This window comes from Bufo gargarizans, unplaced genomic scaffold, assembly GCF_014858855.1.
Source record: "Bufo gargarizans isolate SCDJY-AF-19 unplaced genomic scaffold, ASM1485885v1 original_scaffold_975_pilon, whole genome shotgun sequence".
Classification (NCBI taxonomy): Eukaryota; Metazoa; Chordata; class Amphibia; order Anura; family Bufonidae; genus Bufo; species Bufo gargarizans.
The window spans coordinates 157,271-184,899 of NW_025334778.1; the positions used below are offsets into that span (position 1 = coordinate 157,271).

Sequence of the window (27,629 nt, forward strand, 5' to 3'; positions counted from 1 at the left end):
GATGTAGCGGAGATGAATAGGGCGGCGGTCGGATCAGGCGGATCGACTGAGTGACTATAGGAGAAAACTCGGCTGATGGTATTGGTTGGGTCAGGGGAGCACCCAGAGCCTGTAAGACAATCAGGATTGTGAAGACCAGGCCACGTTTAATATATATATATATATATATATATATATACTGTACATGGGACTGTATGTTGGAGGTGAGCAATGTTATTTAGCCTATAGGTAGTGATGAGTGAACTTCTGTTTTCTAAGAACTCTGTTATGGACTCCGTTACGACGGACTATAACGTATGGACCGTGGTTCGCTCATCACTACCTTTATGCACATGGATGCGAAAAATGGCAGTGTGAGGGCAGTAACAGTCGTCACACGGCCATTTTTATAACCAATTACAGTTTAGGAGGCCGGTCTGTAGCTGGCCAGCTAATACCTGTCCTAGGTTGCTAATATATCTTATATGTTTATACAACTAAACCTGCCAATAACCTTAATACAGTTCCTATGTTTGTGTGTTAAAGACAAAAGCAGAGTTATTTACTGTGACTTCATGTTTTGGATGTCCTGTAACAGTTATATATTGTGTTTACAGAAGCAGAATAGATAATATGCCTTTAAGATTCATTATATGAATGTGGGTAGGCTCAGTGACACAGCAGACACAACAGAAAGCATAGAGTTAAACTGTTGTTGCTAGGCAGGAGTCTTGACCAATCACAGCCAGCCTCACACACAGCAGGAGTTTTGACAAATCACAGCCAGCCTGACATACAGCCTGTGTGGGAAATTCCCCTGGCAGGAGCTGCTAGAATCATTACACCAGAGAAGAGGAGCTGAATAGACATTCACTCCACTAAGAGCTGTGTTTTATGGAAGCAAGAGGCCAAAATAGTTCCACCAAATTGCAACCAATTGCAAATTCCATACAAATTCAAATTCCATATTGCAATCCAAATTGCATACAACCATACCAGATCATACTCAACCAATCGGTAAATGGTTACTGCAAGCTGCAAACCAAGTGTAACAAAGTAGAACTATTAGTTAGACCTCAGATATACCTCTCAGAGAGATCATAAAGTGCTTAAATAACAAAGTGAGAGTACAGATACTCTAGAGAGAAATATATCCACCATTTTATGTTGAATGACAAGATTGAACAGTTGAACCACCATCTTAATCATACCGCCATTTTGTGATATCTTTTCAACACGTGTTTTGTACATGGACTATTTGCTGCGGAGGTGGCAGTGTTATATATGAAGAAAAGTTGAAGTTAATAAAGAAGTTATTTCAAGCATTTGATGCGCTCTTTAAACCTACTGTTTCCATAGAACAGCGCTAGAGGAATTATAGAGTAATAGACAGTCTGGTTAGACTAAAAGGTCAGAGATACCAAACTTCTTCTAATGCCACAGTGCAAAAGGCACTTCATAGTGCTGCACCTGCCACACGGTCGCTCGGCTGTGGACATGTCGTGGGATTAGGCGTTTCGTTTTTTCTAGGCAGAGTTATAGGAATGGCCTAGTGCAGACAAATTTGCCTAATGTCCCTCTTTTCCAAAAGTTGGGAAGTATGCTTCCACTTCTCGCTGTATTGGATAACAATGCCATAATGCTGTCACTGCAGTACAAGACATTCCAGAACTGCACCATATAGCATCATAAATCAATATAATGCTATACTGCTGGGATTCCGCAGCGAGACACTCGTTTGTCTGAAAGGGGCCTACAGGCCCAGCCCCCGCCTCTGCCAACCCCCCTATCATGGTAGTTTCATCCTTGCCTTCACTTGTGAAAGATTTTGTTGCTGGAAATCTCAGTGACTGAGAAGCGGTGTCTTTCTTCTGAATGTGACTGTTTCGGCAGCGGACACATGGATTTCTGCAGGTCCCATGCAGGCAGTGTTATTCAGGTGACTGAAGCTGAAATTTCTGCCACAAAAGCTGCTGTGTGTGAACGTGGCCTTAAAAAACTGTGATGTTGTGGTGTACATCAGTGAGAGGGCAGGGCTCGCCTCATCCATGTCCCCTCTTTATATCAGTGCTCATCAGTGTATGATGTATGTTGTGTGAACTAGGGCTTACCAGTGACTGAGCCAAAACCAGGAGTGAAGCCTCCAGACATGAGGTCTAAGGTAAAGATCTGCTCCAGGTTTTATCTCACAATCACTGATGGAGATCACTGACCAGTCAGGAGGAGGAGGAGGGTGACTCCCTGCAGACTGGTATCCTGAGCTCCCAGCTTAGCACTAGAGAACTGCACACGGCTCAGCATATCAGCCACACCGCACAGTAAGTGCTCCCCTTCCCATGTTATACCGCTCTGCATGTACTGCTGTTACTTAGCATCCTTCCCTGGACTGATTCTGCAGCAGTTCTCAAGGTTCTGATGACCAATGCAGGAGGCACAGCAGCTGCTTTCTAAGGTAAAGGCCTCGTGCGCACAACAAACAGTGGATCTGCAGAACACGGACCCTTCTGTGTGCACGCCGCGCCCTTCTCACTCACATCACTAGACTGTTCTTCTATATTGCAGACCTCACATCATCACCTCCCTCTGTGTCTGGCTTGCATTTTGGCAGACCCATAGAAACAAACAGGTCTGTGTGCTGTCAGACTGGACATGGATGGAAGATACGGTCGTGTGCACGAGGCCGTACTATGGAGCCTCCGAAAGCCACGGAAGGACTTCTGAGTGTTTCCATGAGCTTCTGATCCATGTCTTCACTCCTCAAAACATAGGACATGTCTTTTGTGTCCTCCACAGATCCCCTATAACAGTGTGCCCTCCACAGATCCCCCATAACAGTGTGCCCTCCACAGATCCCCCTTAACAGTGTGATTAATAGAAATCTACTGAATTTTTTGCAAAAAAATGAAATTTTTCACTTTCAGTTGTAATTTTTATTTTTTTTAAAACGACATCTATATATAATTTTTTCTCTAAATTTATTGTTCTACATGTCTTTGATAAAAAAAAGTTTGGGTAAAAAAAATGGTTTGGGTAAAAGTCATAGCGTTTACAAACTATGGTAAAAAAATGTGAATTTCCGCTTTTTGAAGCAGCTCTGACTTTCTGAGCACCTGTCATGTTTCCTGAGGTTCTACAATGCCCAGACAGTAGAAAAACCCCACAAATAACCCCATTTCGGAAAGTAGACACCCTAAGGTATTCGCTGATGGGAATAGTGAGTTCAGAGAACTTTTTATTTTTTGTCACAAGTTAGCGGAAAATTATGATTTATTTTTTTTCCTTACAAAGTCTCATATTCCACTAACTTGTGACAAAAAATAAAAACTTCCATGAACTCACTATGCCCATCACAAAATACCTTGGGGTGTCTTCTTTCCAAAATGGGGTCACTTGTGGGGTAGTTATACTGCCCTGGCATTTTAGGGGCCCTAATGTGTGAGAAGTAGTTTGAAATCAAAATGTGTAAAAAATGCCCTGTGAAATCCTAAAGGTGCTCTTTGGAATCTGGGCCCCTTTGCCCATCTAGGCTGCAAAAAAGTGTCACACATGTGGTATCGCCGTACTCAGGAGAAGTTGGGGAATGTGTTTTGTGGTGTCTCTTTACATATACCCATGCTGGGTGAGAGAAATATCTCGGCAAAAGACAACTTTTCCAATGTTTTTATACAACGTTGGCATTTGACCAAGATATTTTCTCACCCAGCATGGGTATATGTAAAATGACACCCCAAAACACATTGCTCAACTTCTCCTGAGTATGGCAATACCACATGTGTGACACTTTTTTGCAGCCTAGATGCGCAAAGGGGCCCAAATTCCTTTTAGGAGGGCATTTTTAGACATTTGGATCCCAGACTTCTTCTCACGCTTTAGGGCCCCTAAAATGCCAGGGCAGTATAAACACCCCACATGTGACCCCATTTTAGAAAGAAGACACCCCAAGGTATTCAATGAGGGGCATGGCGAGTTCATAGAATTTTTTTTTTTTTGGCACAAGTTAGCGGAAATTATTATTTTATTTTTTTTCTCACAAAGTCTCCCTTTCCACTAACTTGGGACAAAAATTTCAATCTTTCATGGACTCAATATGCGCCTCAGCGAATACCTTGGGGTGTCTTCTTTCCAAAATGGGGTCATTTGTGGGGTGTTTGTACTGCTCTGGCATTTGAGGGTCTTCGCAATCATTACATGTATGGCCAGCATTAGGAGTTTCTGCTATTCTCCTTATATTGAGCATACGGGTAATAATATTTTTTTTTCCGTTCAGCCTCTGGGCTGAAAGAAAAAAATGAACGGCACAGATTTCTTCATTCGCATCGATCAATGTGGATAAAAAATTTCTGCCCAAAAAAAAAAAAGGAGGGGAAAGGCGTCTGCCAGGACATAGGAGCTCCGCCCAACATCCATACCCACTTAGCTCGTATGCCCTGGCAAACCCGATTTCTCTATTCACATCAATCAATGTGGATTAATAAATCATTGCCAGGATTTTTTATTTTTTTTATATACAAAGTGTTTGCCAAAGCATACGAACACCGCCGCCCCCTCAGCTCATATGCCTCGGCAAACGTATTTTTTACTGCAGAGGACAAATCTCGTCTTGCAGCGCCGCATACACCGACTTTTGTGTATTCTGACAGCAGCACAATGCTTCTGTCAGAATGCACATCAGTGCTGCAGCTAGTAGATCAGTTGGGCCACCTGGAAGGTACCTCTCCTTCCCCATGGGACAATGTGCAAAGCGCAAATCGCCCAGAGATGTGGCGAAGTACATTATGCACTTTGTCCCAGGTGAAAGGAGACGTTTGCAGCAGCTCTGTGTGAATGGGCACTAACAGCCCTGTGTAACTCAATCCCTATGCTATGTGTACCTGTGTGTGGTACTTCCGGAAACACTCCCCTAAGCATAGGGCAGGGTGGTCAGGGCAGTCAGGACAGAAATAGCGGGTGTCACGCCTTATTCCACTCCTGCTACAGACACAACATTTTTTTCGGGGTGGCGGTTGGTTTGAGGTACCGGCAACAACACTGGGGAAATGTCGCACTGGTGGTTGGGGCCACGGAACCTCCTGGATACAGGAGGTTCTCGATGATCTCTTCCTGAAATTTAAGGAAGGATCTTGTTCTCCCAGCCTTACTGTAGAGAACAAAACTATTATTTACAGCCAATTGAATCAAATATACAGACACCTTCTTATACCAGCGTCTGGTTCAGCGGGAAAGTAAATAGGGAGCCAACATTTGGTCATTGAAGTCCACCCCTCCCATGAGCAAATTATAGTCGTGGACACAGAGGGGCTTTTCAATGACACTGGTTGCTCGTTCAATTTGGATTGTCGTGTCTGCATGAATGGAAGAGAGCATGTAAACGTCACGCTTGTCTCTCCATTTCACCGCGAGCAGTTCTTGGTTACACAAGGCAGCCCTCTCCCCCCTTGCAAGACGGGTGGTAACGAGCCGTTGGGGGAAGCCCCGGCGACTAGGTTGCGCGGTGCCACAGCAGCCAATCTGTTCTAGGAACAAATGCCTGAAGAGGGGCACACTTGTGTAGAAATTGTCCACATAAAGATGGTACCCCTTGCCAAATAAGGGTGACACCAAGTCCCAGACTGTCTTCACACTGCTCCCCAGGTAGTCAGGGCAACCGACCGGCTCCAGGGTCTGATCTTTACCCTCATAGATCCAAAATTTGTGGGTATAGCCTGTGGCCCTTTCACAGAGCTTATACAATTTGACCCCATACCGGGTGCGCTTGCTTGGGATGTATTGTTTGAATCCAAGGCGCCCGGTAAAATGTATTAGGGACTCGTCTACGCAGATGTTTAGCTCAGAGGTATACAAATCTGCAAATTTGTTGATGAAGTGGTCTATGAGGGTCCGAATTTTGTGGAGCCGGTCAAAAGCTGGGTGGCCTCTGGGACGGGAGGTGCTGTTGTCGCTAAAGTGCAGGAAACGCAGGATGGTCTCAAATCGTGTCCTGGACATGGCAGCAGAGAACATGGGCATGTGATGAATTGGGTTCGTGGATCAATATGACCTTAATTCATTCTTTTTTGTTAGGCCCATGTTGAGGAGAAGGCCCAGAAAAGTTTTAATTTTGGAAACTTGGACGGGTTTCCACCAGAAAGACTGGGCATAAAAGCTTCCCGGGTTGGCGGCTATAAATTGAGTGGCATATCGATTTGTCCAACAGCTCCGCAGTCAAGAACAGCTCAAAAACCCCCAGTGCCGAACCGATCTGAGCTGTCTCAACCCGAACTCCAGACTGGGCGGTGAAAGGGGGAACTACTGGTGCAGCTGAAGTTGGGGGCTGCCAATCAGGGTTTGCCAACACCTCAGGGGCTCTACGGGCCTGTCTGTGCGGTGGCTGTGACGGGGGAACTACTGCACGTGCCACCGTACCAGCTTCAACTGCCCTTCTGGTGCTCGCCACTTCTCCATGTTGTACGGCAGTGCTGGTACTAGGTCCAGGATGGGCTGCGCTGCTGGTGTATGCCTCACCACGTAATCCGCCAGCGCCCTTGAAGCGGATCCTGCGCAACCTGTGGTCTAGCAACACGAGGCCGGGTAAGCCTGGTGGTATCAGGGACCTCAACCTCCTCGTCCGAACTTTGGGTCAGACTGCCACTGCTTTCTACAGGTTCATATTCTGACCCGCTGGATTCGTCAGATGAGGGTTCCCATTCCTCATCCGACTGGGTCAGAAGCCTGTAGGCCTCTTCAGAAGAATACCCCTTATTTGCCATTTGGACTACTAAATTTAGGGGGTATTCCCTGAGACTACCCAAGAAAAAAAGCAAGCCTGTCTTACAAATGGGAGGCTAGCGAAGTACCGGAGGCCGCTGCGATTGATAAAAAATATCAAAACAGATTTTTTTTATCGCCGCAGCGCTTGTGAAGTGATCGTGCAGTGATCAAAAAATAATAATTTTTTTGTCACTGCGGCGGGGCAGGCGTGGGTGAACGCACGTGTGGGCGACCGATCAGGCCTTATCGGGTAAACACTGCGTTTTGGGTGGAGGGCGAGCTAAGGTGACACTAATACTATTATAGCTCTGACTGATCAGTTCTGATCACTTACAGATACTATAACAGTACAAATGCTGATTAGCGATACGCTAATCAGCGAATCAGTGACTGCGGTGCGGTGTGGCTGGACGCTAAACAATCGCTAACTACCTAACCAAGGGGCCTAAACTATCCTAAAACTATCAGTCAATACCAGTGAAAAAAACAAGTGACAGTTTACACTGATCACTTTTTTCCCTTTCACTAGGTGATTGACAGGCGCGATCAAGGGGTTAATTGGGGTGATGGGGGGTGATCTGGGGCTAAGTGTAGTGTTTTGTGTGTACTCACTGTGATGTCTGCTCCTCTGCTGGAACCAACCGACAAAAAGGACCAGCAGAGGAGCAGAGAAGCCAGTTAACACCTTATATATAAAGTGTTAACTGGCTTGTGATTTGATTTTTTGAAAATCATCAGCCTGCCAGCAACGATCATTGGCTGGCAGGCTGATGACAAAATTGTGATTTAACTTTTGCCGGCCCGCGATGCACATGCGCAGGCCGGCTCTGACCGAAATCTCGCGTCTCGCGAGATGACGCGCCGGCGCGTCCAGGAGGAATTACAGGGCCGCCGCAAAGACGCATCCCTGCGTGCGGCGGTCCTGAGGAGGTTAATAAGACTAGCGTTTTAGACCCCCTTTTTTCCTATGAAGCCGTGCCACATGCTGGGGCTCCATAGGAACTAATATGCGGCAGCTTCCGTTCATTCAGGAGGACTGAAGCTGCCGCACAATGCATCCTGCTCCCCCGATTTCCTCCAGGGGGAGCACACCTGGAAGCATGGGTTTCAGCATTTCCAGATGCTGTGGTCTATATCTACGCCAGCTCACTTGCTATCATAGATTTAGAACATTTTCTACATCTAAAACAGGCATAGAAAATGATAAATAAGATGGCCCACCCCGTTCCCTTCACACCCCTTCTTTTAGACCTGGCGTGAGTGGGGAAAAGTCACACTGTGGTGCAAATAATCTTTGTGACGGATATACACCAGAAAACTGGCGTATGTCAGTCGGTGAATGACTGACTCTCATAGTGTATTTCTCATACGGTCCGACGCAAAAAAAATGTACACATTATAATAATTTCTATTACACCCCCAAAATGTAAATAAAAATATGTAAATAATAAAAAATACACATGGGCATCGTCACGTGTGAAAAACGCCCACACTATTAAAATATAAAAATATTTTTCTTATACGCCGAAACGGAAAAAAAGTCAGAATGGCCAATTTGCCATTGGTTGAATTAGAAAGTGCATCTTGTCCCGCATAAAACAAGCCCTCATATGTCTAAGTGAATGAAAAAATAAATAAGTATGGCTTTGGGAGGGCTGGGAGTAAAAAAAAAAAAAAGGAAAATCAACCAGTCATTAAAGGATAACTGTCACACTTAGATCCTAATTTCAATTTTCATATATGTAGTTACTAATAACATGATATTCCGGAATCAGTTACTATTAGACGGACTTCCCCCATATTTAATAGGATTCAGCCCTTAGCAACCAGTCTGCATAAAACTGCAATTTCACTATTCAGTTAAGATGGCCGCCATTGCCCTCACCCTGAGGCTAATCCCTCCTGCCCTCACTAGCCAGTAACAATAGCCCCCCCAAAAGTGTCAATAACCAGAGCCCTCCCCCTAAAGGGTTAATTTCCTGCAGCACAAAGGGGTCCCCTCACCACATGTTGCTTTCATTTATACACTGAGCAGATGGCAGATCTCCCTTCCCTGGTCTGCGCTGCTCTGACTCTGCCTTCTCCAGCTCTGCTGAGTGAGGGAGCGTCTGCCAAGCGCAGGGACAGGGAGAAGTGCACACGGCCCAGGCACTGGTATCAGCTGCTGGGGAGGACCTGGCTTTAATCATTTACTTACAGTCCCTGGCTGTCTGTAATCTGACCTTGCAGGCTGCGTGCCTCTGCGTCATCCTTCAACAGATAGACGGACCATGCCTAGCAACAGATAGACGGACCATGCCTAGCAACAGATAGACGGACCATGCCTAGCAACAGATAGACGGACCATGCCTAGCAACAGATAGACGGACCATGCCTAGCAACCCTATTTTAAGCAGAGGTAAAAGTAGGCAGTACAGGGAACAAAACTGTGGAATTAAGGGGTAATTGAGTACACAGTGAAAAGTTGAAATAGGGCCACCAAGGAGATATTAATCACCACAATCCAATACTCCCCAAAAAATATATGACCATTATACTTTAAGGGGTTAATGTCAGAAAACCATAAAATCATAATTGTTATCCCATAACTGTGACAACCTGTGCTGCAGAATTAGTACATTACTAACGGTGATCAGTGGGTGTCATATAGAAAAATATTTAAAAATAAATAAATTCTGCATTTCTCCGACATAACAACGATAGATCTTGTATTTCTACACGCTGTGTGCGGCTTTCACGAAATAAATTCATCTCTTATATCCTGTATATACAGGGTCTCTTGTTTTATAGTGGGGGGTCTCACACTGCTCCGTGATATGAGGGGGTCACAGACTTCCAGAAGATCCAGTTCCAGGTCAGGTTCAGGGAGTTACTACTGAATGAAGAAAATCCGGGGTGTGACACAGAGAACAAGCTGCAGTTATATACTGTAACTATACAGCCGGTCATATACCTGACCACATACCGTCCACACACAGGACAAGCTGCGGTTATATACTGTAACTATACAGCCGGTCATATACCTGACCACATACCGTCCACACACAGGATAAGCTGCGGTTATATACTGTAACTATACAGCCAGTCATATACCTGACCACATACCGTCCACACAGAGGACAAGCTGCTGTTATATACTGTAACTATACAGCCGGTCATATACCTGACCACATACTGTCCACACACAGGATAAGCTGCGGTTATATACTGTAACTATACAGCCAGTCATATACCTGACCACATACCGTCCACACAGAGGACAAGCTGCTGTTATATACTGTAACTATACAGCCGGTCATATACCTGACCACATACCGTCCACACACAGGACAAGCTGCGGTTATATACTGTAACTATACAGCCGGTCATATACCTGACCACATACCATCCACACACAGGACAAGCTGCAGTTATTTACTGTAACTATACAGCCGGTCATATACCTGACCACATACCGTCCACACACAGGACAAGCTGCGGTTATATACTGTAACTATACAGCCGGTCATATACCTGACCACATACCGTCCACACACAGGACAAGCTGCAGTTATATACTGTAACTATACAGCCAGTCATATACCTGACCACATACCGTCCACACACAGGACAAGCTGCGGTTATATACTGTAACTATACAGCCAGTCATATACCTGACCACATACCGTCCTCACATAGGACAAGCTGCAGTTATATACTGTAACTATACAGCCGGTCATATACCTGACCACATACCGTCCACACACAGGACAAGCTGCGGTTATATACTGTAACTATACAGCCAGTCATATACCTGACCACATACCGTCCACACACAGGACAAGCTGCGGTTATATACTGTAACTATACAGCCGGTCATATACCTGACCACATACCGCCAACACACAGGACAAGCTGCGGTTATATACTGTAACTATACAGCTAGTCATATACCTGACCACATACCATCCACACACAGGACAAGCTGCAGTTATTTACTGTAACTATACAGCCGGTCATATACCTGACCACATACCGTCCACACACAGGACAAGCTGCGGTTATATACTGTAACTATACAGCCGGTCATATACCTGACCACATACCGTCCACACACAGGACAAGCTGCAGTTATATACTGTAACTATACAGCCAGTCATATACCTGACCACATATCGTCCACACACAGGACAAGCTGCGGTTATATACTGTAACTATACAGCCAGTCATATACCTGACCACATACCGTCCTCACATAGGACAAGCTGCAGTTATATACTGTAACTATACAGCCGGTCATATACCTGACCACATACTGTCCACACACAGGACAAGCTGCGGTTATATACTGTAACTATACAGCCAGTCATATACCAGACCACATACCGTCCACACACAGGACAAGCTGCAGTTATATACTGTAACTATACAGCCAGTCATATACCTGACCACATACCGTCCACACACAGGACAAGCTGCCGTTATATACTGTAACTATACAGCCGGTCATATACCTGACCACATACCGTCTACACACAGGACAAGCTGCAGTTATATACTGTAACTATACAGCCGGTCATATACCTGACCACATACCGTCCACACACAGGACAAGCTGCGGTTATATACTGTAACTATACAGCCGGTCATATACCTGACCACATACCGTCCACACACAGGACAAGCTGCGGTTATATACTGTAACTATACAGCCGGTCATATACCTGACCACATACCGTCCACACACAGGACAAGCTGCGGTTATATACTGTAACTATACAGCCTGTCATATACCTGACCACATACCGTCCACACACAGGACAAGCTGCGGTTATATACTGTAACTATACAGCCAGTCATATACCTGACCACATACCGTCCTCACATAGGACAAGCTGCAGTTATATAATGTAACTATACAGCCGGTCATATACCTGACCACATACTGTCCACACACAGGACAAGCTGCGGTTATATACTGTAACTATACAGCCTGTCATATACCTGACCACATACCGTCCACACACAGGACAAGCTGCGGTTATATACTGTAACTATACAGCCAGTCATATACCTGACCACATACCGTCCTCAGATAGGACAAGCTGCGGTTATATACTGTAACTATACAGCCAGTCATATACCTGACCACATACCGTCCTCACATAGGACAAGCTGCAGTTATATACTGTAACTATACAGCCGGTCATATACCTGACCACATACTGTCCACACACAGGACAAGCTGCAGTTATATACTGTAACTATACAGCCGGTCATATACCTGACCACATACTGTCCACACACAGGACAAGCTGCGGTTATATACTGTAACTATACAGCCTGTCATATACCTGACCACATACCGTCCACACACAGAACAAGCTGCGGTTATATACTGTAACTATACAGCCAGTCATATACCTGACCACATACCGTCCTCACATAGGACAAGCTGCGGTTATATACTGTAACTATACAGCCAGTCATATACCTGACCACATACCGTCCTCACATAGGACAAGCTGCAGTTATATACTGTAACTATACAGCCGGTCATATACCTGACCACATGCCGTCCTCACATAGGACAAGCTGCAGTTATATACTGTAACTATACAGCCGGTCATATACCTGACCACATACCGTCCACACACAGGACAAGCTGCGGTATATACTGTAACTATACAGCCAGTCATATACCTGATCACATACCGTCCTCACACAGGACAAGCTGCAGTTATATACTGTAACTATACAGCCAGTCATATACCTGACCACATACCGTCCACACACAGGACAAGCTGCGGTTATATACTGTAACTATACAGCCAGTCATATACCTGACCACATACCGTCCACACACAGGACAAGCTGCGGTATATACTGTAACTATACAGCCAGTCATATACCTGACCACATACCGTCCACACACAGGACAAGCTGCAGTTATATACTGTAACTATACAGCCATATACCTGACCACATACCGTCCACACACAGGACAAGCTGCGGTTATATACTGTAACTATACAGCCAGTCATATACCAGACCACATACCGTCCACACACAGGACAAGCTGCGGTTATATACTGTAACTATACAGCCAGTCATATACCTGACCACATACCGTCCACACATAGGACAAGCTGCGGTTATATACTGTAACTATACAGCTAGTCATATACCTGACCACATACCGTCCACACACAGGACAAGCTGCAGTTATATACTGTAACTATACAGCCAGTCATATACCAGACCACATACCGTCCACACACAGCACAAGCTGCGGTTATATACTGTAACTATACAGCCAGTCATATACCTGACCACATACCGTCCACACACAGGACAAGCTGCGGTTATATACTGTAACTATACAGCCAGACATATACCTGACCACATACCGTCCACACACAGGACAAGCTGCGGTTATATACTGTAACTATACAACCAGCCATATACCTGACCACATACCGTCCACACACAGGACAAGCTGCGGTTATATACTGTAACTATACAGCCAGACATATACCTGACCACATACCGTCCACACACAGGACAAGCTGCGTTTATATACTGTAACTATACAACCAGCCATATACCTGACCACATACCGTCCACACACAGGACAAGCTGCGGTTATATACTGTAACTATACAGCCAGCCATATACCTGACCACATACCGTCCACACACAGGACAAGCTGCAGTTATATACTGTAACTATACAGCCGGTCATATACCTGACCACATACCGTCCACATACAGGACAAGCTGCGGTTATATACTGTAACTATACAGCCAGTCATATACCTGACCACATACCGTCCACACACAGGACAAGCTGCAGTTATATACTGTAACTATACAGCCGGTCATATACCTGACCACATACCGTCCACACACAGGACAAGCTGCGGTATATACTGTAACTATACAGCCGGTCATATACCTGACCACATACCATCCACACACAGGACAAGCTTCGGTTATATACTGTAACTATACAGCCAGCCATATACCTGACCACATACCGTCCACACACAGGACAAGCTGCGGTTATATACTGTAACTATACAGCCAGTCATATACCTGACCACATACCGTCCACACACAGGACAAGCTGCAGTTATATACTGTAACTATACAGCCAGTCATATACCTGACCACATACCGTCCACACACAGGACAAGCTGCGGTTATATACTGTAACTATACAGCCAGTCATATACCTGACCACATACCGTCCACACACAGGACAAGCTGCAGTTATATACTGTAACTATACAGCCGGTCATATACCTGATCACATACTGTCCACACACAGGACAAGCTGCGGTTATATACTGTAACTATACAGCCAGCCATATACCTGACCACATACCGTCCACACACAGGACAAGCTGCGGTTATATACTGTAACTATACAGCCAGTCATATACCTGACCACATACCGTCCACACACAGGACAAGCTGCGGTTATATACTGTAACTATACAGCCAGTCATATACCTGACCACATACCGTCCACACACAGGACAAGCTGCAGTTATATACTGTAACTATACAGCCAGTCATATACCTGATCACATACTGTCCACACACAGGACAAGCTGTGGTTATATACTGTAACTATACAGCCAGTCATATACCTGACCACATACCGTCCACACACAGGACAAGCTGCGGTTATATACTGTAACTATACAGCCGATCCTATACCTGACCACATACCGTCCACATACAGGACAAGCTGCGGTTATATACTGTAACTATACAGCCAGTCATATACCTGATCACATACTGTCCACACACAGGACAAGCTGCGGTTATATACTGTAACTATACAGCCAGTCATATACCTGACCACATACCGTCCACACACAGGACAAGCTGCGGTTATATACTGTAACCTCACAGCCAGTCGTATACCTATATATAATATACAGTATATATACAGACGTGGACAAAATTGTTGGTACCCTTTGGTCAATGAAAGAAAAAGTCACAATGGTCACAGAAATAACTTTAATCTGACAAAAGTAATAATAAATTAAAATTCTATAAATGTTAACCAATGAAAGTCAGACATTGTTTTTCAACCATGCTTCAACAGAATTATGTAAAAAAATAAACTCATGAAACAGGCATGGACAAAAATGATGGTACCCCTAGAAAACACAGAACATAATGTGACCAAAGGGACATGTTAATTCAAGGTGTGTCCACTAATTAGCATCACAGGTGTCTACAACCTTGTAATCAGCCATTGGGCCTATATATATGGCTCCAGGTAATCACTGTGTTGTTTGGTGATATGGTGTGTACCACACTCGACATGGACCAGAGGAAGCAAAGGAAAGAGCTGTCTCAAGAGATCAGAAAGAAAATTATAGACAAGCATGTTAAAGGTAAAGGCTATAAGACCATCTCCAAGCAACTAGATGTTCCTGTGAGTACAGTTGCACATATTATTCATAAGTTTAAGATCCATGGGACTGTAGCCAACCTCCCTGGACGTGGCCGCAGGAGGAAAATTGATGACAAATCTAAGAGACGGATAATCCGAATGGTAACAAAAGAGCCTAGAAAGACTTCTAAAGAGATTCAAGGTGAACTTCATGCTCAAGGAACATCAGTGTCAGATCGCACCATCCGTCGTTGTTTGAGCCAAAGTGGACTACATGGGAGACGACCAAGGAGGACACCATTGTTGAAAACGAATCATAAAAAAGCAAGACTGGAATATGCCAAACTACATGTTGACAAGCCACAAAGCTTCTGGGAGAATGTCCTGTGGACAGATGAGACAAAAATCGAAGTTTTTGCCAAGGCACATCAGCTGTATGTTCACAGACGAAAAAATGAAGCATATCAAGAAAAGAACACTGTCCCTACTGTGAAACATGGAGGAGGCTCTGTTATGTTCTGGGGCTGCTTTGCTGCGTCTGGCACAGGGTGTCTTGAATCTGTGCAGGGTACAATGAAATCTCAAGACTATCAAGGAATTCTAGAGAGAAATGTACTAGCCAGTGTCAGAAAGCTTGGTCTCAGTCGCAGGTCATGGGTCTTGCAACAGGACAATGACCCAAAACACACCGCTAAAAACACCCAAGAATGGCTAAGAGGAAAAAATTGGACTATTCTAAAGTGGCCTTCTATGAACCCTGACCTCAATCCTATTGAGCATCTTTGGAAGGAGCTGAAACATGCAGTCTGGAAAAGGCACCCTTCAAACCGGACACAACTGGAGCAGTTTGCTCATGAGGAGTGGGCCAAAATACCTGCTGAGAGGTGCAGATGTCTCATTGACAGTTACAGGAAGCGTTTGATTGCAGTGATTGCCTCAAAAGGTTGCGCAACAAAATATTAAGTTAGGGGTACCATCATTTTTGTCCATGCCTGTTTCATGAGTTTATTTTTTTACATAATTCTGTTGAAGCATGGTTGAAAAACAATGTCTGACTTTCATTGGTTAACATTTATAGAATTTTAATTTATTATTACTTTTGTCAGATTAAAGTTATTTCTGTGACCATTGTGACTTTTTCTTTCATTGACCAAAGGGTACCAACAATTTTGTCCACGTCTGTAATACCTATAATAAGACAGAACTACAACTCCCAGCATTACCAGACTGTACTAGGGCATACGTTGCAATTACATGTAGAGGGATATAATAGGACAGAACTACAACTCGCAGCATTTCTAGGATGTTATATGGACTATCCCAGGAAACCACTTACCACTCCTCCAGGCACCACACACAAACTCTGCATCCTCACAGCCACATCACACAGGTTTCACCAGTTGTCTGCACAGGTCACATGATTATGACATCACCAAAGGTCCTTCAGACTTCCCTGCTCTGCTATGCCTTGGCTTCCTGAACTGGTCACATGGTGATGATGACATCACCAAAGGTCCTTCTCCACGTCCTTTAGTCTACTCTCACAGGTAGCTATATAAGTGGGTTGTGTCGCTTCAGCTTCCGACCCTTCTATTCAAAAGTCACGTGACAAGAGAATGTCATGTGACCCAGTGACGTCAGAAGGTCTGTTTCCTGCATGGAGTTTAGCCTCTACAAATATAAGTGTAATTAGTGGGTGTGGCCTATCCTCCACTGCGGGCTCCCTTCCCACAGGGGCCCCATAGCAGCTGCCTGGTCTGCCACTATTGGAGATGCACCACTGCTATTGAAGTACTGACCTGAGGAAGGGGTCACTCCAACCTCAAAACACATTGTTGATCATGAATAGAGCTGAGTTCTTCTTCACTCAAGGTCTCCCTGACTCTTCGTTGCTGTGCCGCCGATAAACTCCTTTATTTTTCTTCTTCCCTGGTTGATCACCGGACCCTTAGTACCGTAGGAGGGTGCGCAGCAGCAAGTGTCTAAGATTCTGGATTTTCTTTTTTCTGCTCCTAAATGCAATAAAGGTTTTTTATGTTACAGGAGATTTTGATATCGTCCCAGGTCCAGGATGAGCATTATAACCCCCAGTGATGGTAAGTATTCCTTCTCTTTTATTAGTGGATGAGGTGCCAGATCTGTACGATTCTCACCTTCCAGTGTCCTGATGATGAACAGACTTAGGCCTCTTACACATGAGCGTATGTATTTTGCAGTCCGCAAAAAATGGATGGCATTCGTGTGCATTCTGTATTTTGCGGAACGGAACAGCTGGCTCCTAATAGAACAGTACTATCCTTGTCCATAATGTGGACAATAAAAGGACAAGTTCTATTTTTTGGTGGAATGGAAATACAGAAACAGAATGCACACAGAAAAACATAATTTTTTTTTGCGGACCCATTGAAATGAATGGTTCCGTATACGGTCTGCAAAAAAACCGGAACGGACACGGAATAAATATACGTTCGTGTGCATGAGGCCTTAGTGGGGCTCATCATGCTGATTAAAACTATACCTTTCTTAAGTCTGTAGGGTAAACGGCTGCAGAGAGATCTGTGTTTTTATTCATTTGCAAATAAGAAGTTGGAGCACCAGGAGGCAGGGCTAAATCCTTTGAGCACTGCTATGGAACACCCCCTGTGCTCTGCACACTCCCCTTCCCCTGATTGACAGGGCTAGACATGCTGAGGGCAGAGCCCTATCCATGAGCTGTCTGCTAGCATCTACATACCATATACACTATGTACTATAGCTTCACCACACTGAGATATTGTAAGGAGTTTTTTTTTATTATCATTATTATATGATTATATATTATGTATTATAGTATATCCTTTTGATATGGTTTTAAATAAAAGAAAAAAAAATACTTATGTAAGCTTCTCCTGGGACTTAAACTGAGGATCTCTACATACATGGTAGACAACTATACCACCAAGCTATAATATTACCATATTGAAAAACATGTTTTTTTCTATGTTTATAAGTTAACACATATGACTGGTGTCTGTATGATCATACATGGTGCCTGTAAATAAAGCAGTAATATGCAGATTAGCTTTCTGAGCAGATCTCAGTGTGGTGAAGCTATAGTACATAGTGTATATGATATGTAGATGCTAGCGCACAGCTCTTGGACAGTGCTCTGCCCTCAGCCTGCTGTCTAGCCTTGTCAATCAAGGGGAAGGGGAGTGCACAGCAGTGCTCAAAGGGTTCTCCAACTTCTCATTTACATATGAATAAAACACAGATCTCTCTGCAGCTGTTTATCCTACAGACAAAAGAAAGGTATCATTTTAATCAGCATGATGAGCCCTACCAGGCAGTATGTCTAATTTATTAGTGTTGTTTAAGGTGACAGAGCCTCTTAAAGGAAAAAAGAAAAAAATCAAGCAACCCCCCCCCCCAACACCTTTATTCCCTTGCTTATTAATGTAAAAAAAATATATTATTTAAGCCTATAGCTAATATTTATCGCCACATCCGTTAAGACCCAAACCATAAAATCATAAAATTTTTTATCCTAAACGGTAAACTGCATAAAAATGCCAAAATTGCAGGGTCTTGTTAATACATTGTTTTTGAAATTTCTTCAGTTCATTAGATGTTCCCCAAAATGATACAATTAAAAAATATGACTCCTCTTGCAGACAACAAGCACTCACACGGGTATGTGGATAGAAGAACAAAAAAGTTATGGCTTTTGAAATGTGGAGATGAAAAAGTTAAATAAAGTCACCAAGAAATAACTACCAAATTAGACGGCGTCCTTAAAGGGAGTGTGTCCTCAGAAAACGCCTGTTGTCTCAGTCAAGTTTTTATTTGAAACATATTTTCAGAATTCCTGGTGATTCTGATTTTCTGTTCATGCTTTGTGACCTGTGCAGAGGTCAGGAGGAAGAAGATAAGATGTAGCCACTATCTGTAGAGAAAATGGTGGATCCTGTGTTATCTATACAGAGGTGGAACCTATCATTGTCATCCTGCCTGTGATGATAATGAGATGGCTACAGAAAAGTTACCTGTCCAGTAGCATACAGCAAGTGTGACATGAAACTATCCACATCTTCAGGCACAGTCACAGTATAGCGGTAAATAAATATACATGAGGCAGAGGTACAAATGATAGCAGAGGTGTACCCACCAACCCAGATGCCGGGAGCCCAATTTAGTATTGACAGAACCGCTGACCGACCCCCTCTGAGGGCAGTGTATTATTGAGACTGGTTCTCTCTCTTGAATAAGGGGACGTTCCCCTCGCTTCTCACCAGTGACTGACATCTGCCATGTATCTCCATGTATAGAAATACTGACATCAATGTAAAGATGTCTCCTGTGAATGTGTCCTGCAGGGATTGTGCTGGTGAATTACAGGGGGTTGTGGATTTCTCATTAGTGGAAACCTGTGAAATGATCCAGGACAGGAATATTCCACATAAACTGCCATCAGTCTCCTCCATGTTCTAGACGACTTCATTCTTGTGTCTCCTCCGTTTCCTAGATGATAAGACCCGGCAGTTCTACCAGCAGCTCCGTCAGCGTGAAGATCACTTCCTGAGGATGACGTATGAATATTTCCAGGATGATCTGCTCCACATTGTGGAGAACATGAGTCCTCCATCACTTCTGAGTGAGCTACATTTCCGAAATCTCCCTGATACTGAGGTGAGAGGACATGAGCTGCCGGTGTTGTATATAAATGCCCCAAGTGATATCACGTGTAGGAGGCACAGTTTACGTCATTTTTATACTGGTGGTTGATGCCGGCCACCGCTCCACTCCCTCTGGTGAGCATGGCTATCGCTGTGGTCACCTGCCTTCTAGCTCCTGGATGCCAGAGGTCTGGACTCACAAACATTTCTCTCCTCTGAGGACTCCAACTTCTGGAGTAGTTCTTCTCTTTACTCCATCCAGGCTGCAGCCTGAATTTCTATGGCCATGCTTCTCCATACCTGAAGGGGCACATGCACCATGCACGCACATCATCTACTCCAACTTATGGCAGACCTCCCTAGGGTATTTAAGGAGCCTTCCCACAGGAGAGCGCCTCGGAACAATGGTTTCTAGTGACTGGATTCCTGCAAAGACGCGCTATACTGTCTATTTACCTGTGTACTGACTTCTGCCTGTTTTTCCAGATTTGACCCTTCGCTGCCTGACCTCCACCTGATCTCTATACTGACCCTGAGCTGCCTGTCCTGACCTCCACCTGATCTCTATACTGACCCTGAGCTGCCTGTCCTGACCTCGTACTGTTTAATAGATTACATGAACTCTGTCTGCCCTGACCTTGGACTTCCCCGACTACAGTCTTGCCTGATTGCTGACACACAGGGGTCAAGAGATTCTGAAGCACAGCACTGAGGAATCACTTGAGCAGAGACTACTCCAGGAGATAGCGGCCTAGTGATTCCCCTGTATAGGGTGAAGACCAGGGGGGCTGCTTAGATAACCCCATTAGGAGTTACCCCAAGCCAAATCTGTACAAGTGACACAGCAGATCCACATCCCCTGCACAACATTCATGTCACCATCCTGCTGTCTTGTGGAGGATTTATCCCCTCCCCCGCACACGTACATTAGGGGTCACTACATCCTGGAAATAATCTGTTACTTGTGGATTCAGGAAGGATTTTCTCCACAACTATCCCATAGATTTCTCTTTCTCTGGACAACACATTATAGAGAAGCCAGACATGTAATATCTGCAGTGTGTTAACCCTTTGTGTTATGTATCTGTGTATAACGGTCCTTATGTCTGATCTTTCTTGGGTTCTAGAAATACCACAGTCTAGAAGATGATAGAAGAAGATTGGCGCAGACTTTACTACAGGATATACGTAACCTAGGAAGAAAAGCTGTGATAGGACTGTGGATCAGTCTGTATGTATTATGGGAGGATTATGGTTCCCCCGGCCTGGACGCTGTACTGGAGGAACTCCATCATAGAGGTAACATCATGTATGAGACGTGTCACCCATGAAATAGAGGTCTTCATGACTTACATTGTCCACAGTAATAAAGATCTTCCTCTGGATTTATTAGGGATCTGAACCAATTTTGGAGTCTAGTCTGAGGTGTGAAGTTTAGGTCTTGCCTGTGGCCTGAATTGATTTGGGTCTGGCTTAGGATTTGATGTCAAAATGAGCCACAGGTGATATAAAAAAATAGCCCAAAAGTTACTCAAGGTGAACATGACAAACATATATAAATGACAGCAGCAATTGCCGATGAGGCTTCAGGTCCTCTCATGTAATGACCGCCACATACAGTGACCATCACAGTGTCCTCATAGTGACCACCACAATGTCCCACTATACTTTATCACATACAAACAATCCCCTCTCAACTTCAAGTCCGCACTTACTGCTGCAAAACAGACCTACCTCACATCATGTCTTCTCTGTCTCACAACCCTAAACAACGGTTTAACACTTGTAACTCTCTTCTTCATCCCCCAGTGCCTCCACCCTCACCCCTCATCTCAGCTGAAGACTATGCCACAGACATCAGAGAAAAGATTGACATCAGAGAAAGCTTCAGCCTACAGTCCCCACAGCCCCTCTACACAACCACTCATCCCCCCCCCCCAAACCTGCTTCTCCACCATTACAGAGGAAAGCCTTTCCACCCTACTGTCCAGATCACATCTCACAGCAGCATGCAGGCAGCATGCACAGGGTCACATCACTAGCGCCGGCGCGTGCCATGTCTGAATAGTTTAGCCGACATTGCGTACGCCAGCCAGCCCCATAATCTCATCTGTGTGGAACTTCACACTTGGAAGTGTCAAGCTCACTCGGGCAGCCTAGGGGCGGAGCGGCAGCGAGGTGAGAGATCTCACACACCCGAGCGGCCGAGCCCACCCATAGTAAGTCCAGTCAGTGTAGCGCAGCAAGGCTGGCAGGCAGTGGCTGAGTCACTGACACTGTGTGGTGTACACGGCCTCAACCACCATCCACCTCCACACAAACTCATAGCCCCAGAAGTGTTAGACAGGCGGGACTGAGCAGCGCAGCAGCCGGGATCTTTGTCAGCCAGCGCAGCCGGCGGTACGTGTATTGGCGCTGGCTGCAAGAATTTTAAAGAATAGCTGGGCTCCACCGGCCCACCGAGAAGTTTCCCGGTACAATACATTGCCAATCCGCCCCTGCCATCGACCATTCCCTTCTCTTACAAACTCTTTCATCTCTTGGCATCACAGACCTGGCCCTCTCCTGGATCACATCATACCTCACATACTGGACATCTGGTGTCTCCCACTTGCACACCACCTCCTCATCTCATCCCCACTCTGTTAGTGTCCCTCAAGGCTCTGTCTTAGGACCCCTGCTCTTCTCAGTCTACACCTTCGGCCAGGGACAGCTCATGGAGTCCCATGGATTTCAGTATCACTTTTATGCTACACACATTTACCTCTTTTCCAGACATCACCACCTTACTATCAAGAATCGCACAATGCCTATCTTCTATATCTTCTCTCACTTTATAAAATTAACATGAATAAAACAGAATTTATCATGTTTCCCTATCTCACTCAACCCCCCCAACAGACCTGTCATGGTCAATGGCTACACACACTCCTCGTACAGTGTCCCACTTATGTGCTAAATGTGGGCACTTTAAATTGCGGCTAAATGTCATATTCAATGTATTTAATATATTGTATTTTCCTAATATCGTGCTGGCATTCTCAATACATCTATGTGTGTTGGCACCACATATTATATATAGCCATAGGTTTGTTAATAAAGTTAGTTGAAGCGGTAGTACAAGTTGAGAGAGAGGAGAAGGAAGTTAATGGAGGAGGAGAACAGTAAAAGTCCAAGATGTAGCTGCCTTTCTTTCCTCTGGGCCCTGATCAAGCCCGGAGAGGACCAACCAAGGGTTTACTGCAGCCCAGCACAAGACACTAAGTCTAAGTATGAATATAGAGCAAGTCTAGTGAAGATTAGAGCTGAACCTAGCCAAGGGACTTCACCAGCAGAAGTGACCAGGAGGAATTTAAAAGGTACATGGACACGATTAGATGGGAACATAGTAAACCTGAATACATCAAATAATGTAGCAAAGAGTTTGCCTGCCACGAGGGAGAACGCCCTTATTGGATTGCTCAAGATACATAGGAAAACATTATACTCAGTACCTGAGTGCTAGAAAGTTGACTTAGTGCAAAACTACTTTAGCAAGAATTGTCATTCTGCATCTTAAAGCCAAAGTATTAAGAGAACGCCTCAACTGACAATTGCCAGACCTGTATTAAGGAATTCCAGTTAAAGTAACATCTGGGTTATTACCTTTGATATATAAATGAACTGTACCAACTGTCATGAGACCATTGATTCAGTAAATGTTAAACAGTTTTATTACAACTGACTCCTCATCCTTTCTACTACTCTCAACATTTGCACTTTAGGGTGCTGGCGTCACGACCACAGGGGCCCAGCCACCAAAGCACCTTAAACACCTATACCATCAAGGGCCCCTCAAATTCCATCTGGCTGGTGTTCCCTGCAATAGAGAGTGCCCCGGAGGATTTAGTGCTGTCCTTCCCTTCACTAAACTGCTGGCGCAGGGAGGCTAAGCTACCCGTGAGTAAAAGAACTACTACCTCCATCGGCCCACCGTAACTCATGTGTTGCCCCTGCAGTCTGGCACATCACACTCGGTCAACCAAGTCCTCACAAGTCCTTCAAACCGCACACCCAAGCCCATCACCAGCCAGCACATCACTTGCCACCTCCAACTCAAAAATATCTCTTGAATTTGCACATTCCTCAACCATGAGTGCAAAACTATTTGTACATGCCCTTATCTCCCACCGAGAATACTGTAACACACTCCTCTGTGGTCTTCCATCTAGCACCCTCGCACCCCTCCAATATATTCTCAACTCTCAACTCTGCTGCCCGGCTAATCCACCTCTCTCCCATTACTACTTTGCCATTCCCTTCTGGCTCCCCATTGCCCAGCGAATAGTTAAAAATACTAACAAGTAGACAATAGGCCGTCCACAACCTGACCCCTCCATACATCTCTGAGCTACTTTCCCAATACATCCCCACACGTAATCCCTGATCCTCACAAGACCTCCTTCTCTCCTCTGATCATCTCTTCCCACAATCGCCCCCAAGATTTCTCCTGTGAATCCCCTATACTCTGGAACTTTCTACCCCAACATATCAGACTCTCACCTCCAGTGGAAACTTTGAAAAGAAACCTGAAAACCCGCCTCTTCAGACAACCCGACAACCTACTGTAACCCTGCTGCCACTATACCGCTATGACCACCTTTACTCTCACCTACTGTGTCCTACAACATTTTACAGCTTATAACACTAGATGTCGCTGTTACTAATGCTCACTGTAGTCTCTCTATGCATTTCTATGATGTGTTGTATTTCCTGTACATTGAGGTGACCTCACTAATATTTATTTATTTATGCACTTATATAGCGCTACTATATTCCGCAGCGCTTTACAGACATTATCATCCAACTGTCCCCAATGGGGCTCACAATCTAAGGTCCCTATCAGTATGTCTTTGGAGTGTGGGAGGAAACCGGAGTACCCGGAGGAAACCCACGCAAACACAGGGAGAACATACAAACTCTATGCAGATGTTGACCTTGATCAGATTCGAACCTAGGACCCCAGCGCTGCAAGGTGCAACAGTGCTAACCACTGAGCCACCGTGCTGCCCATATTCACCAGGTGACCTGTTATTGCACGCATGTTCCAATAGGGTTTATTGGAGTTCCTGTTACTCCACAACGTCTGATCTGAATTGACACCGCTGCACCCAGCAATCCTACTCTGCAACACTTCTCCCATACCTTGTAGATCAGGGGTGCATAACTTTTTCTGGTTGAGGGCCACATTGTCACCCTGAACCAATTCCAAGGGCCGAAAATAAAACTGAAAGGGGTATTACCAACTGAAACACTATATTTATGGCATATTGGACATGCAGTATATATCATTAATGTCTAGTTACACTTCTAGTACTCCCCTCCAATGGGAGAATACATGATAGATACATGTGAGCAGCCACAAAACATGGGGGCCGCACAGAATAGTATCAAGGGCCGCATGTGGCCCCAAGGCTGTAGGTTGCGCACCCCTGTTGTAGATGGTAAGCCCTCACGGGCAGGGCCCTCTCTCCTTCTGTACCAGTCTGTAACTCGTCTTGTTAATGGTTATTGCAGTTGTTTTCCATGATGTATGTATACCCCTTATCATATCTGCAGCGCCATGGAATGAATGGCGCTATACTAATAATACTACAGCACCCTCATAGTAACTACCATAGTGCCCCTTCATACAGTATCCATCACAATCCCAGGACATGCAATGACCACCACAATGTGACCATACACAGTGACTAGCACAGTGTGGGGGACATGGACACTATGTCACAGCTGTACATTTAGGACCATTAGACCTCGTCCGGTCCCTGTATAATGTGATATTTCCTGTACATTATACGTCTACATACAGCACTGATGACGTCTGTATCATTTCTTATTAGGTGACACTCTGGTGGAGCAAATCCTGCTGGATGAACATGGACACCAACTGTCCCCAGAACTCAAAGGTAAGTGAGATTTATATAGACCTATTATAATAAAACTGCTCATAGTTCACATTACATTACATCTGTGACATAGAACATGGTGTTTGGACTGCAGCGGGTTGTTATAGAGCAGGAGGAGCGGAGCAGATTCTTATATATTTTTCTGTGACGATTCAGTATAACTTGTATAACCTCCTCCTCATAGAGGGAAGGCTGTCAGTCACTGATAGGACCTCCTCCTCATAGAGGGAAGGCTGTCAGTCCCTGATAGGACTTCCTCTTCATAGAGGGAAGGCTGTCAGTCCCTGATAGGACCTGCTCCTCATAGAGAGAAGGCTGTCAGTCACTGATAGGACCTCCTCCTCATAGAGGGAAGGTTGTCAGTCACTGATAGGACCTCCTCCTCATAGAGGGAAGGCTGTCAGTCCCTGATAGGACCTGCTCCTCATAGAGAGAAGGCTGTCAGTCACTGATAGGACCTCCTCCTCATAGAGGGAAGGCTGTCAGTCACTGATAGGACCTCCTCATAGAGGGAAGGCTGTCAGTCCCTGATAGGACCTCCTCCTCATAGAGGGAAGGCTGTCAGTCACTGATAGGACCACCTCCTCATAGAGGGAAGGCTGTCAGTCACTGATAGGACCTCCTCCTCATAGAGGGAAGGTTGTCAGTCACTGATGGGACCTCCTCATAGAGGGAAGGCTGTCAGTCACTGATAGGACCTCCTCCTCATAGAGGGAAGGCTGTCAGTCACTGATAGGACCTCCTCCTCAGAGGGAAGGCTGTCAGTCTCTGATAGGACCTCCTCCTCATAGAGGGAAGGCTGTCAGTCACTGATAGGACCTCCTCCTCATAGAGGGAAGGCTGTCAGTCACTGATACGACCTCCTCCTCATAGAGGGAAGGATGTCAGTCACTGATAGGACCTCCTCCTCATAGAGGGAAGGCTGTCAGTCACTGATAGGACCTCCTCCTCATAGAGGGAAGGCTGTCAGTCCCTGATAGGACCTCCTCCTCATAGAGGGAAGGCTGTCAGTCACTGATAGGACCTGCTCCTCATAGAGGGAAGGCTGTCAGTCACTGATAGGACCTCCTCATAGAGGGAAGGCTGTCAGTCCCTGATAGGACCTCCTCCTCATAGAGGGAAGGCTGTCAGTCACTGATAGGACCTCCTCCTCATAGAGGGAAGGCTGTCAGTCACTGATAGGACCTCCTCCTCATAGAGGGAAGGCTGTCAGTCACTGATAGGACCTCCTCCTCATAGAGGGAAGGATGTCAGTCACTGATAGGACCTCCTCCTCATAGAGGGAAGGCTGTCAGTCCCTGATAGGACCTCCTCCTCATAGAGGGAAGGCTGTCAGTCCCTGATAGGACCTCCTCCTCATAGAGGGAAGGCTGTCAGTCCCTGATAGGACCTCCTCCTCATAGAGGGAAGGCTGTCAGTCCCTGATAGGACCTCCTCCTCATAGAGGGAAGGCTGTCAGTCCCTGATAGGACCTCCTCCTCATAGAGGGAAGGCTGTCAGTCCCTGATAATACCTCCTCCTCATAGAGGGAAGGCTGTCAGACACTGATAGGACCTCCTCCTCATAGAGGGAAGGCTGTCAGTCCCTGATAGGACCTCCTCCTTATAGAGGGAAGGCTGTCAGTCCCTGATAGGACCTCCTCCTCATAGAGGGAAGGCTGTCATAGGACCTCCTCCTCATAGAGGGATGGCTGTCAGTCCCTGATAGGACCTCCTCCTCATAGAGGGAAGGCTGTCAGTCACTGATAGGACCTCCTCCTCATAGAGAGAAGGCTGTCAGTCCCTGATAGGACCTCCTCCTCATAGAGGGAAGGCTGTCAGTCACTGATAGGACCTCCTCCTCATAGAGAGAAGGCTGTCAGTCACTGATAGGACCTCCTCCTCATAGAGGGAAGGCTGTCAGTCACTGA

The 27,629-nt window shown here is 45.4% G+C and overlaps 1 protein-coding gene across 1 annotated transcript in view; it reads left to right on the top strand.

Annotated features, from left to right (window-relative positions):
* The first annotated feature begins 2,200 nt into the window (after nucleotides 1-2,200).
* LOC122924267 (NACHT, LRR and PYD domains-containing protein 12-like) overlaps nucleotides 2,201-27,629 on the top strand; it is a 75,497-nt gene continuing 50,068 nt past the window's right edge. Inside the window, exons 1-5 of the mRNA XM_044275205.1 lie at nucleotides 2,201-2,297; nucleotides 17,164-17,216; nucleotides 19,625-19,788; nucleotides 20,903-21,074; nucleotides 25,655-25,720. Coding sequence (XP_044131140.1) covers nucleotides 17,192-17,216; nucleotides 19,625-19,788; nucleotides 20,903-21,074; nucleotides 25,655-25,720 — 427 coding nt within the window. The 5' untranslated portion in view covers nucleotides 2,201-2,297; nucleotides 17,164-17,191. The remainder of the gene's footprint in view (nucleotides 2,298-17,163; nucleotides 17,217-19,624; nucleotides 19,789-20,902; nucleotides 21,075-25,654; nucleotides 25,721-27,629) is intronic.